General features: G+C 42.2%; 1 protein-coding gene across 3 annotated transcripts in view; it reads right to left on the bottom strand.

Moving 5' to 3' along the window:
* Window positions 1–12,046, bottom strand: part of lef1 (lymphoid enhancer-binding factor 1) — a 48,966-nt gene extending 36,920 nt beyond the window's left edge. For 2 of the 3 annotated variants that reach the window (XM_050043880.1, XM_050043881.1), the window contains exons 1-3: window positions 10,986–12,045; window positions 8,992–9,058; window positions 7,631–7,758 (exon numbers count right to left, since the gene is read on the bottom strand). In XM_050043880.1, coding sequence (XP_049899837.1) covers window positions 7,631–7,758; window positions 8,992–9,058; window positions 10,986–11,189 — 399 coding nt within the window. In that variant the 5' untranslated portion in view covers window positions 11,190–12,045. Of the gene's footprint in view, window positions 1–7,630; window positions 7,759–8,991; window positions 9,059–10,985 lie in introns of all 3 variants that reach the window. The other variant, XM_050043879.1, reaches the window with a different exon arrangement.
* Between the last annotated feature and the right edge of the window lie 1,292 nt (window positions 12,047–13,338).

A 13,338-nucleotide genomic window follows, 5' to 3' on the forward strand; every position in this document is an offset into this window, starting at 1 on the left:
TAATACTTCAGGAACACAAATTAAAATCATTTTATGCTTTGCATCATTTGTTTAAAGGTCTAGTGTGTCGGATTTAGTGGCATCTATCGGTGAGGTTGCAGAGCTGAATCTTCTCCTGTGTGCCAAGCATGTAGGAGAATTTTATCAACTTTTGATGGCATTATAAATGAGGCAGTGTGGTGCTACAGAGATATGAGGGGTCTTCAAATCATATTCCAGACATAGGGGAACATGCTTGTTTGGGACAGACCCCAGAAAAACAAATCCTGTCATCGTCATTTTTATTTATTTGATTTTTTCTTTTGTAAAATTATCTAAAAATTACCATTCCAAACAAAACTGTGGCGCATATCGCAGACTGATTTGTATACATCGTGCAGCCCTAGAACTACAGTGGCCAACGCAAAGATGCGAAACCACAAATAGCCCTATCTAGAGCCAGAGTTTGGTTTGTCCACTCTGGGCTACAGTAGAAGAACATGGTGAACGCTCCATATATAGATATAAACAGCTTATTCTGAGTTCTGTGTTCTAAAACACAGCCATTCTTATTTTCATGCGATTATACCAAATGAAAACATAGATAGGAATATGATACACCATTTTTGCCAGTATATGCAAATCCTTCACACAGCTATCTTTTTTTTTTTTTTTTTTAACGAAAAATAAATCAGTGTGCCCTCACACAACAAGAAAAATATAATCAACCAGAAACTTAACCCTCGATCGTACTACTTTTAGTTCCCATCTTACACAACAATGCATATCTCTCGGTCCTGGTGGAGAATCACTCTGCTGAGCTCCATTTAACCAGATGAAACACACTGATAAGGTGATTGCAACCACATGGCGTCATTAGCAGCGTGCATATGGAGTAAATGTGTCAACCAGCATCACCATACAGCGGAGGACGAGAAGGAACCTTGGCGTTAATGGTGCTGTTTATAAAACACTGCGACCCCGGCAGCACTACAAAGAGTCTGAGACGCCAAGTGTTTCTTCTGTGTGAGGTCCCTGCCGCTGTCCTTCATGTGTACACACACACATTTTGCCCTTTGTTAGAGCTGCTCGGCAGATGACATCGATGTCAGTGTGACTCTTTGATATGTACTGATTTGGTATATGCAGCAATAAATAAGGCAATTACACTTATGGCTTGACAGCTACTGTATTTCCTTAATTTATTTTTGGATGTAAGTATACATAAAGAAAGTACTATTCAAGGCTATGTATAGAAAATGAGCTGACAGTGGGATGATCATATGGCGTCCAGCTACTTAAAGGCAAAATGCTGCTTTCAGCTCTGGTAAACTTCACACAGCATATCCACCCTATAGTGAGACTTAAAAAAACTACACAAGGTGCCATAAGCTGCCATCTAGAACATTATGTGTGGACATGGATGGCTGCTGGTAAATGTAGTGTTCTCTTTAACAGGGATCTTCCACGGTAGTGCTGGGGGCATGAGCTCAGGACACACATGGCACTGAGGGACACCAGAGCGGTCCTACCAAATCCCGTTAGGTAAGCCTGGGTTAGTGATTCCACGCTGCGAGACACTGGCTAGCAGATCCGTCACGTTCCCACTACATCAAAGGAAAGTACAGCGCTGCACCCCCTCCACACCCCCTCTTTCTCGCCATGAGGATCTGCAATTGAGGGTCCAAAGGGAAAAAAGAGTGCACGGGCAAAAGGAGAGGGAGCTCTCATAACTCCCCCCACCACCACAGCAGAAAAACTCAGCTTAAAAAAAAAAAAAAAAAAAAATCAGCGATTCAATCCGCTCTTCTCCTCAAGCTGTTGCTCAAGACCATGAGACTGTTCCAACACAGCTGGAGATCACCAACACATCTTCACAGTCAGGTGAAAAACCTCCCTCTCTCTGCACTATCAACATTTCAGAACCAGGAGCAGGCAGTTGTGTCTTTATCTTGTCAACCATGCATTTATGAGTTTATTCAAATGGCTTTGGTAGCATGTCATGAGCTCAAAGGATGTAGTGTTTCCTTTACAGGAGCATATAAAAGAGTTTTTATCCATTTTTAACGAAGGGGAGGATGTTAGTGCAACAACAGCAACGTAATCTGGGAATAGATTTCAGGTCATTTAAAAATATGTACTGTCCATCACGTGCATGTTGATCTTTATTTAGAAGCTGTCATTTTCAAATCCTCATGGAGTCTGGGAGGCTGCAGGACCACTTATTTGAACAATAAGACGAAAACACCTCAAAGCAGTGAACTTCTCGTCTTCCACATATCAAACCTGGAGTGATGACATCCTAAATGCTTTGAAGATTTATACTTGGCAACCGTTATCATCAGTGCCAATGTGGGGTGTTATGATAATTCTGACCAACATCGTAAAAGCATGTTTTATTTGGCAATTTAAAGACTCAGAGGCCAGAGAGAAAACAACCCTTCCCTATCTTCATACCCTTTGCTATTTTTACACACCAAAAGTTATAACAACAGAATCATTAAATGTAGTCAAGTCTCTTCACATTATCTGAAGCATCTGAGAGAGAAACACTAACCCTGATCAAGACGACACATAATAATCAGTATACTTCTGTCAACTTGAATAACCTGATAGTCTTTTTTTTGCAGTAACAAACACAATTTAAATAAGCGAACCTGTTCCTTTAATCAAGCTAAAAAACGTAACAAAGCTAGATTTATTCTGGAGGAATTTCTATTTTGAAGATAAATATCTAGACACGGGTGGTATCAATGTATTACAGTATACCAGGGTAATTAAACATCCCAAAGGTATGATTTTCAATACATTAAAAACACAAATGCTCCTCTTTGTATTAAACTGATATGGATATGCTGTATTAAGCCACTGTAATGCACAGCATGCGCCACCAGAGGTCAGTCTTTACTGGTGGAATAGGCAGCCAAGCTGAGAAAGGTGGCGACTGGGAGTGGTGGGGATAACGTTACAGGAGAATTAAAAAAAGAAAAATACCTCTGCCCCTGTTTGGATAGTCACGCATACCTTTATCTTAAGATGAGTTCTTCCAACTAGAAAGCAGTTTATTAGCCACATGACTTTATTTAGCACATCATCTCCGTTCAGCTAACTGACGTGTTGCTATCTGCCGCAGCAACAAGTGTCATCAGAACCTCCGGCAAGACAGGCGCTTACTTCAAATCTATTTATCATTCTATGGAATGTAAGTCTATTTAAACCCAGATAGATTTGTGAAGTGTAGCCGATCTCTACAGATGAGCAGAAGGCCATCAGTAAAATTTTTACCCATTAGCACAATCAGACTCCATGCTGTCTGAGGCGCTGTCCTGTCAGTCAAAATGCTTGGACCAAACAAGCTCAGGTGTTTTATATATACACACTAGGGTTGGGTCGGTCTGAGAAAAAAAAAAACGGTCCGGTTTTTGTAAAAAAAATAAAAAAATAAAATAAAATAAAATAATTCGCATCAAGTTGGTAATACCGGATTTTCGCCACTTGGGGGCGCAATTGACTCATTTAAAATAAAAAAACGACCTTAGGACAACAGAGTGACAGTAACAAGTTGTTTCTTTTATTCCTTACAAATAAATTTTGCAGCTTACTCAATCAGTGCAAACAAAGGTTGCCTCCTTCGTCTGGCTCAAAGCCAAAGTGTTGCCATAGTGGCGCATTCTTTGATTTCGTCGAGACTAAATTGTCCGCCATTATCGACTCCCCGTCACTATTAAACAAACTCCAGGCTACAGTAGAGGCCTCGGCGCATGCGCGCTCGCACCCCCTAGCTCAGTCCCCGCCCCACCCCCACCCCCCTCTCTCTCCTGCTCGCTGTGCGCTTGGTGAAGAGGCAGACACAGGTGCTCACAGACTCAGGCGTACTATAAGCGGAGCGGAGTCCGCGCGGTCGTGCTTTGCGCGCGCAGGGCTTGCGGACGTCCACTTTTACCGGGCGGACCTCCGTGGTGTACGCTCCGTGTACGTTCCGCCTGAGTATGCGGTCCGGTCGGTCTCAAAAAAAAAAACCCGGTCCAAGACGGAGTACCGAACCGAACTGGTATTACTGAGAACCGACCCAACCCTAATACACACACACACACACACACACACACACACACACACACACAACTAATACATTTAAAATACACCCACCTATTTCCCGATTTTCCTGTTTTTCCATGTGTATGAATGTAGACAAGACAATCACAACAAGCTACTTAGGCATGAGTCCCAAACAGCATGTACAATAAACACAGTGCCCCTTTTTTGCTCCTTCAAGAGAGAGATTCACCTCACGTGATGGACTCCTTACCGACTTCACTTTTGTGCTCAGGATACCCTACAGATACCGCATCCTAAAGCAGCTATAGGTTCATGTAAACAGTCGTATTCATAACAAGCCACTGACTCTTTGAAGTGGTCAACATGTATATGCAACTGAACGCCATTAGGCATCTTGACACCAAAATCTCAGCTCTTGTGGTGGAGGCGACCTATCAAGCTAGAAGTCCTAAAATCTGCTGACAATCAGCTACTCCCAACAGCTCCATCATGACTGGACGGCATGTGCAGGAATGTCATGGTCAATGGAAATCAATCTAAACTACTGGGATTGGGGGGGCCGCGGTGGGGCTGGGGATGGAAGAGAATGAAAGGGAGAATGTGCCTTTGATCTCAGTGAAAACCGATCCCAGGCCTGCAGATACTGTGGCTGCGGTGGCCGGCAGCGGAGGCAGCAAGCTGACATCAGTGAGAAAGCCAGAGGACTCATGTTCCGTGATCCTTCCACCAAGCCTTGGCTCTTTTTATTGGTTAAGTGAGAGAAACGTATATAAAATGACTACCGTTTTATTGAAGACAGGGTGAGGGGGAAAATTGGGTGAAAAAAAAAAAAGCAGCCATGGTAAATGATATGAAAGCAGGGCTTTAAAAGTTTTGGCAGCGAGTATGCTGCCTAACTGCCTGGCCCAATTCATCTGCAGTGAGGGGTAATTTCCTCTCATACAGTCAGCTGGTCTCCATACATGCCCTCTACGAGTATTTCAGGGTGTGCGATGGAATAATCGATAAAATTGACCAGAAAACAAGCCATAAAAATAGAATTTGGAAAGCATCATACCCTACATTTCACAAACCACTCTATTTGTAAACTGAAGAGGGCAAATCATGAGGTAATCACGTTTTCTCTACAATGTCACATACTTTCACCCTCTGCAACTTTGGCAGAGGGGAAGCAATGCAATTTTAACATCATCCCGTGATAGAGTTGCGTGTGAATGAAGTTCCTTTGCACACAGCATGTGGCATCTGCCCCCGACAATCACATCTGCCTCTGAAAGACGATTCTTATAATAACGCAGAGCTCACATTTCACAACTTAACCCTGATGAAACTAACGTGTATGCACTGCAAAAGCACAAACAACGCAGGGCTTGCGTGAGTGTTGCCTGCATGGAGGCACCAAACCATAGCCAGACCGAGGCCGGTTGTCTCCCCCCAAGTGCAACACAGAGACGTGGACAAAACAGGATTAGAGTGGACAGCTGCTGGTGTGCCCTGCGTTTTATGTCTGTCTTGAGAGGAGAAATTTGCAAACGGGACAGACACAGGAAGCCGCCAGTGAGAGACCTGCAGCTGGCCTGAAATTAATACCATTACAGGGGCGATATCTGCAACGGCACACGCCACCCCTGGACGGTCCTATAAACTCCTCTGCAGGGCAGCCTCGGAGACGTTATGTTGCCTTTAGGCCTCCTCAGTCATGCTGGGCTAATTAGAGGGCTTACTTGGGTCATGTAGACATGCATCACTTAAGATTCTAACAAGATGAGAAATACTGTATATCTCATGCTAATCTTCCGGAAAGAACGGCAGGCATTTGGTTTCAAAGGGTCTTATTTGGTGTGGTATTAAGATACTACACAACAACACAAACATAATCAACATTGGAAGTGAATATTTTTTGTTTTATTCTTATCATATTAAAGCGGTAGTTTGTAAGTCCAGAAATGTGATCTTACCTGAAATGCTGCCATTTATTAATCCGTTCTTTTCATTAATTTTAATCTCTAATTCATAATTGCAGGTCAATGTTGTTGGTCAATAATTTAAGGATTTATGAGCTTTACAGGGATGGTTTTCTCTTTAAAACTTCATATTCCAAACTAAACGTGTAGGTCAAAGCAACTGTTGACTAGTTAACATAAAATGTTTATTTGATAATCAATTATGCTGCCTTCATTGTGACCCACGAGCTTCTAAACATGCTATTTTTTTTAACTAAAAAGATGCCATGAAAACACTATTAATACTGTTTTAACCTCATGTAGTGCTGCAACTAAGAACTATGTCCTCAGTCTAATCTGATTCTTGTTTTTAATCAACTGTTTGGTCCCTGACATTTTCAAAAATTAACAAGGACAAAACAAGTTCCCAAAGATATCTAAAAATCCCTCATTTTGTCTAACATACATTCCAAACCAAAAAGTATTTAATTCACAGTGAATGGAAATAGTGCAACAGAAGCAAATGATCGCGATAAAGACGCTCGAAAACAGCAAATGAAATCAACTATAACAATTAAAGCCAGAAATAGGTGCGCATTTTGCAATACTTCATCATTTCTGAAGGTGCTGATCTTATCAAGTATTGCAATACTTTTTAAGTATATTGATGGAATTGCAATTTTCTTGCTTCATCAATATGGAAAACGACTGATCGTAAGCAAGATGTTTGAAAAGTGGGACAGCGCCGCAAAGTCTGTGGGCAGGTAAAGCAACAGGTTGCCTTCCTTTTTCTTTCTTAGTCTACATTACCAGAGTACTGGGCAGTGCTGTGACAGAGTTAACAAACAACTTTTGTCACCTCATTTCACTTTGTGTTTTAAACTGTGATATCCGCAACCACAGACGTGCATATTAAGAACATGTGCATTTGTCCCCCAGACGAAAACATTAAACTAGCAGAGGACTCTTCTTTAACGAAATTAAAGACATGTCTGCCATAAACTGATTCAGACAAGGCACAAATTGGTGCATAAAACTTAACCAGAATGTATGAAATTAAGTGTTTGATGCTCAAAATTTCCAGACACCCCTTTCATATGTGCCCCCCCATTCTGCAACACAACTAACGCCATTGTTCAAAGCCACCTGAACTTCAGTTTAACCTGAACAGGTGCAACATGAAGGTAAATCTCCGCAGGTCTATCATCATCCTCCATGTTTGTTTTTGCTTTCGATCCCACAAGCGTGTGTTCTGAGCAAACCAGCACTTTCAGCATCAGTTTACCAACTTCTAACAGCATGAAAAAAAAAAAAAAACATAAACACTAACCTTAACCCAACAAAAATATATCAGATACACTGACAACGTAACATTGATTAAAGAGTTATTTTTTACCCCTGATCAAAATCATCAGCGGATTATTTTCTGACTATATGTCCATGCAACGCCAAACTTAAAGGCTCATACCTTTGTGCTCTTTATGGCTCTCGTCACTAAACTGTGATGCTGAGATGTTTTTGTTTGCCTCAAGCGAAAAAGTTATTGACATGTTTATTCTCAGGTTCTCGGGCTCAAGTTCATTTTAACAACAACACATTTCATATCTTGATGTTAGATGAGTTACGCTGATAAAAACTGAATTGGCACTGACCGTTCTGGGCATGGGCGGCGAGAGGGAGCCATTGTTCATGTAGGAGTCGTTGTTCATGTTGTTCATCATGATGTAGCCTGGGTAGCCCGGGTACGGATGGCCTTTACTGTACAGGTCCTGGAGTTTTCCTAAATTAAAAAAAAAAAAAAAAGGTTAAAAAGTGACAATTAACTGTTTGTTTGCAAAAAGCTCATGAGGCATTTTTTATTTATTTATTAACTTCAGAAGTCTTTGGATTTCTCCCAACACTGGAGCTTTAACCACATAAACAAATCTTAGAAATGACAAATTCTAATTGCGCTTCAGTCAATAAATTTAGCCGAGTTATAAAAGCAAAGCTGAGCACAAAGTTCGCCCGTCTGTTTGGATGCTGTAATGATATCACTGTCGATCGCTTTAACCCGTGCCCCAGTTCGCCTCGGCCTTTTGTTTGTGCCCTTTCTTCCCGTCTTGGAGAGGAGGGTCGTATTATACAGAGGAACAATGGAGCCCCTCTGTGCCAATTAGCACCAATTAGAAGAACATACAGACTGTGTCAAAACAGGAGACGCCCCAACTGTTCCTCTATGCCTTTGACCTCAGAGAAGGGGGGGGCTTTATACAAGAGGCCTCAATGCAGCGCCACTCGCCACTCAACTGCACGCTGCGTTAATAAGGCCGGGGGGTTGGGAGTGTTTGTGGTACATAGCCCCTGATGGCAACATGGATCTTGTTGTGAAGAAAGCTGGTGTTTGGTTTGAGGGGATCCTATTCAGGAGTGAAAGGGGAACAAAGAGGAGGCACACTCTTCCTCAAAGCCCTAATGATGACCTGCTGCAGAGGGGTCAGACTACAATACCCAAGGAGCAAAGAGCCCCGAGCGGTGGCAACATGTTGCATGCGAGAGATGATGTATGTGGGGAAATAGTTTATTGGGGCGACTGCATATTAAGACACACAATAAATAGAAATGTTATGCCACATGTCACACTGAATGATCACCCAGGAAATTAAAGCATGAAATGTGCAACTCAAGTATACTTTGTTTCTGCAGGCGCCCTCATCTACGAGGTAGGTAACAGGTAGCTGCGTCCATGAAGGTTTAACATGTCCAGACTAGACCTGGATCAGAGATTATCTGTCTGAGAGCAGCAGAAAAACAGGGGCTCTGATAAGAAGAGGTCCAACAGTGCATGAGTGTGACTGATCACTTCTGTGTGTGGAGAACGAGGTGGCACTTTTTCACACCGGCCCATTAAAACTTCTCAAGCTGCAGCGAATTATTCTGAAAATCTGGGGCTTTATTGCAGCTCAATGGCACGCTGGCTGTCCTGTAAAGCATGCTGATTTAACGAGCCCTCGCTTAAGGCGGTGTCACTTACCATCATCCGGATGGTCTCTGTGTTTTTCATGATATGAATCTTGCGGTATTTGGGACTGTCTAGCTGCCTGTAGAAAAAAAAAAAAGGAAGAGGAAGAAAAGGAATTTCAAAAATTAAAATGATGGTGATTCAATTAAGAGGGCCTTCAAACACAGTGGCACACACTGACATGCTGATAGGGTCACACACCCACAAACACTGCTGGGACAAATGCCGTCCCTTTTTGCTCGTCACCAAAGCAGAACGAGCTTGCACACACGTACACACACACACACACACACACACACTACTGTCTATAGAGAGGTGATGGAGCAGCCTGCATCAAAGCTTCAAAAGAACCACTTAATTAAGCTTCATGTCCTTAAGGAGCTTACAAATTAACTTGTTTTCAATACCATAGGTCCACTCTCAATTTCATCTCTCAGTTTAAGGCGTCCTCTAAATTCAAATAAATGGATTGTATTTGTGTTACAAATTAAAAGCCTCTGTGTAAAGTGAAATAAAATCATCCCAGGAAAAAAGAGAAAATGGTGGAGACTGATTTTGCCTTAAAAAAAAACTGCTTTCCGCACATCTATTTCCTCTTTATTTCCGAATCAGAATTGGTAACAGGACCTCTTTTTGGAGTTCAGACCCCTCAGGATGGCTTCAAGCTGAGCGAGGGGAACTTCTCTGGATTCCTAATTAACATTCAGCCTCTGTCTCGTGCGTCTCTAGGACATTTGCTGGTGAGTGTGTACAGTCTGGTGCAGGATGTGGCGAAAATTTCATTAACACTGCGGTTAATGACAAAAACAGACGAGTAACTTTGCGATGGGGAGAGCTGCAGCCTGCATCCTGGGGTCGGTGCACGGCGCAGACGGATGCAGAGAAAATAAATACAAATTTTTAATTGTGATGTTTCGTGACTGCTCCCGTGTGCTAATAAAATGCCATCTTGCAAGTGCGGAATATAAAAGCGTGAGAGTTATAATTTTGGAAACATTAAAAATTCATCATTCGTAATTCTTCCAGCGAGATTCTATATGCATTTACATGCACTGTAAATTTATTCGGATTTGCCTCTTAATGCCTCCTTTTAATCTGATCAGTGAGCACGGGCAAAAACAAACGCAGCTGTAAAATGTGTTTCAGATTTTTCTCAACCTCAAAGCATGCACAAATAATTTTTGGGCACCATTAAACAAACAATAATGAAATATGAGTCAGGCATTACAAACAGAAACACATCCTGGTAATAAAATATTTAAACATCATCCTATTGTTGAGGATTTTAAAAGTTGTGATCTGTGAAATAAATTAATAATCTTGCTTATGAATAGATTTTAAACCCACGTGTGCTGAACAGATTCATGTCCTGGTGTTTACAGCTGCTGAAGGTTACACTGAACCCCCTGCAAACACAGCTATTAGCCTACTTATCAGAGGCAGCACAAGGCCCCGATTCTCACATCTTAAATTATCTTCCTTATTATTTTACCCACATTTTATTACAAATAAATGAACTTGAGATGCCACAGACAAGTTGGAGTGTGCATTTAGGGCTGTAATGTCTCCAAAAAGAAGATTACTGGGAATATATAGAGGAGGTGTCTGAGGGGGGAGGCTGGTACACCTGAGTGTGCAGACTGCAGTGGGAGCAGCACAGATATTAAATTTTAAAATCTAAAATGGGGCTGTAAATGCACTTGAAGTGAGACTGTGCATTTGTTTTGATCAGAGGTAAATCTTTATGATAAAAAAATGCTTTATAAAACTGAGGGTGTTCACAGATGGAAATTAATTTTAGGGCCTGTATTGTCAATTCGCTCTCTGCTGCAGAAATGTGTCACGAGACAAAGTGCCAAAAGCTAAATGAAAACCAGATTAAAAGGATAACTTTGTTTTCCAGGTTTGATGCAGGCTGTGATGGAACTGAGAGCTGATACCCACCTTCCTCTCTCCCTCATCATCCACCACATCAGTCAACACACACACTCACACACATTACTCACATCGTGGCTGTTGCTGTTGGGGCTGCTCTCTGACTCGTTGACCAGAGATGACTTGATGTCTGCCAGGTCTCCCTCTTCCTCCGAGTGGCTGAGCTCGGCGAAGATCTGCTCTTTATGCGGGTCTCCTTCGTCTTTGAACGGGATCATTTCGTCTGTGGCGCACAGCTCCGGGTCTCCGCCGCCGCCGCCTGATAACTGTGGCATTTTTTTAAATTTGGTTTTTTAAACTGTTCAGTAAAAGCGGAAGACAACACACACACACACACACACAGGCCAGCACTGTCCGAAACTATCAGGAGGGGGAAAACTCCCACTAAAAATCCCCCCCGAAACCGAGTGAGTAAACGTCCCCCCTGCTTTTAAGAACCGGAGCGTCGACCGTGAGTCACTCGGAGATGGAAGCGGCGTGCACACACGCTGCCGGTGTGTTTTCACTGAAGCAACAGGAGTGTGTCTGCTGTCCGTGTCCCCTTTTCACACCACGAGTGTTTCAACTAAAAAAGACCTGAAACTCAGAGCCGACAACTTGACATGTAAAGTCTCACAATGAGAGTCCGGTGCACGCCTCAATGTCATGAGGGAAAAATAAAAAAAAGGAAGACAAACAACGAGTTAAAATCTCATCACTAGTTTTTCAACACACACTCACACACACACACACACACACACACAACCGACGACGGGTATGGTCCAGTAAAAAAAAAAGTGCATTTATAAAAGTGAGAATATTATTTCCTCGGTGGTCCAGTGAAAGAAGAAGCTCCTTGAAAGTGTCAAAAAAACCCTAACACAAGCAGAACACCGTCAGGTAACTGATGGATGTGCAACACAGTTTCTAACACTTAAGACGCGACAACAAGCGACGCCGCGTTCATGCGTCAGGATACATCCTCAGCGCGGGAGGGATAAAAGCAAAAGTCATAAAACAATCAGGAAAAAGAAGGTAAGAGAGGAGGAGGAGGAAAAAACAAAACACACACGCCGTGGAACCGACTTCCCACTGCTCCCCGCACTGCTTCCACAGTGTAATGTAACCAGTGTGTGTATGTGTGTGTTGGTAATGTAGCCCGTGCTCCCTCCCTCCTCCTCCTCCTCCTCCTCCTCCTCTCGCTCTCTCCTCAGTCATTGGGAGGAAGGAGAGATGAAAGGGAAGCCGAGGCTCTGATTGACACCGCACCGATTGACACTCCTCCTGAGAGAGAGATTTATACACGGCTCACAACAAATGGGCAGACAGGAGGGGAAGGAGAAGAAGAGGAGGAAGAGGAGGAAGCGGCTGACACGCGCGCTGTGTGTGTGTGTGTGTGTGTGTGTGAGTGAGTGAGTGTGTGATGGGTTAAAACAATCATGATAAATAAAAATTATAATTGAGATAGAGGGAAAAACAAGACGAGACATCTGCCCCAGACACAAGAAATGGCAATAGTGTTATTTTTTGTAGAAATAGATTCCTACAATAAAAGAAGAAAACAAAAATAAAGCATGTTTCATGCGTAAAAATCAAATATATATGTCTACACATTCTCACCAACATATACACTTATTATTTGTTTATTTATGTGTGTATTTATTCAGCAACATTTGCAAACAAAAGGTGTGTTTTTTTATTTATTTTATCCTCCCTTTAAAATGCTTTTGCACCAGCAATATTAAGGGCATGTTTTCCAAAAATATATGAAAATATTACATTTATATTATTAATAAAAATAATGTTTTTAAGTATTTTGCAAGAGCAGCCAAGATAAAATGTGATACAGTGGTTTAAGGACATAACTTGGCCAAGGGGTCCCAAACTTATGCATGTAAGTGGCCCCTAAATATGTAAAGTCTCTGACACCCTTATTAGTTATTGTGACACATTATATTCATTCATTATTAGCACACACACACACACACACACACAATAGTAATAATAATAGTTGGGGGACTAATGTTTGGCACACCAGAAAACTTAGTGAAAAATACACACACACACAGACGCACACACATAAAATAAATAAACTGTAATTAATTAAGAATGAAAAAGGGGGGGGGGGAAATGGAGCAACGTACATATGAGAAAAATAATTAAAAGAAAATATAAACTTGTGTATTTGTGGCTCAAATATTTCACGAGAAAATATAAGAAAAAGAAAAAGGGAAATAAACAAAAAAAGGAGAGAGAGAGAGCAGCAGAAGTGACGTGCTTTCTGTGTGTGTGTCTGAGCAGGGAGAGATTGCGTGAGAATCAAAGTTGGGATGGGGAGGCAGATCTTTATAAAGCGCGGAGGTGGGGTTAGCGGGGCGGAGCCGCGGCTGCCTTTGATCTTGCGGCGGCTGGCTCTTTCATCCCCAACTCCCCCCGCCCGGTTTT

Source organism: Epinephelus moara, chromosome 5 (assembly GCF_006386435.1).
Source record: "Epinephelus moara isolate mb chromosome 5, YSFRI_EMoa_1.0, whole genome shotgun sequence".
NCBI classification, from domain to species: domain Eukaryota; kingdom Metazoa; phylum Chordata; class Actinopteri; order Perciformes; family Serranidae; genus Epinephelus; species Epinephelus moara.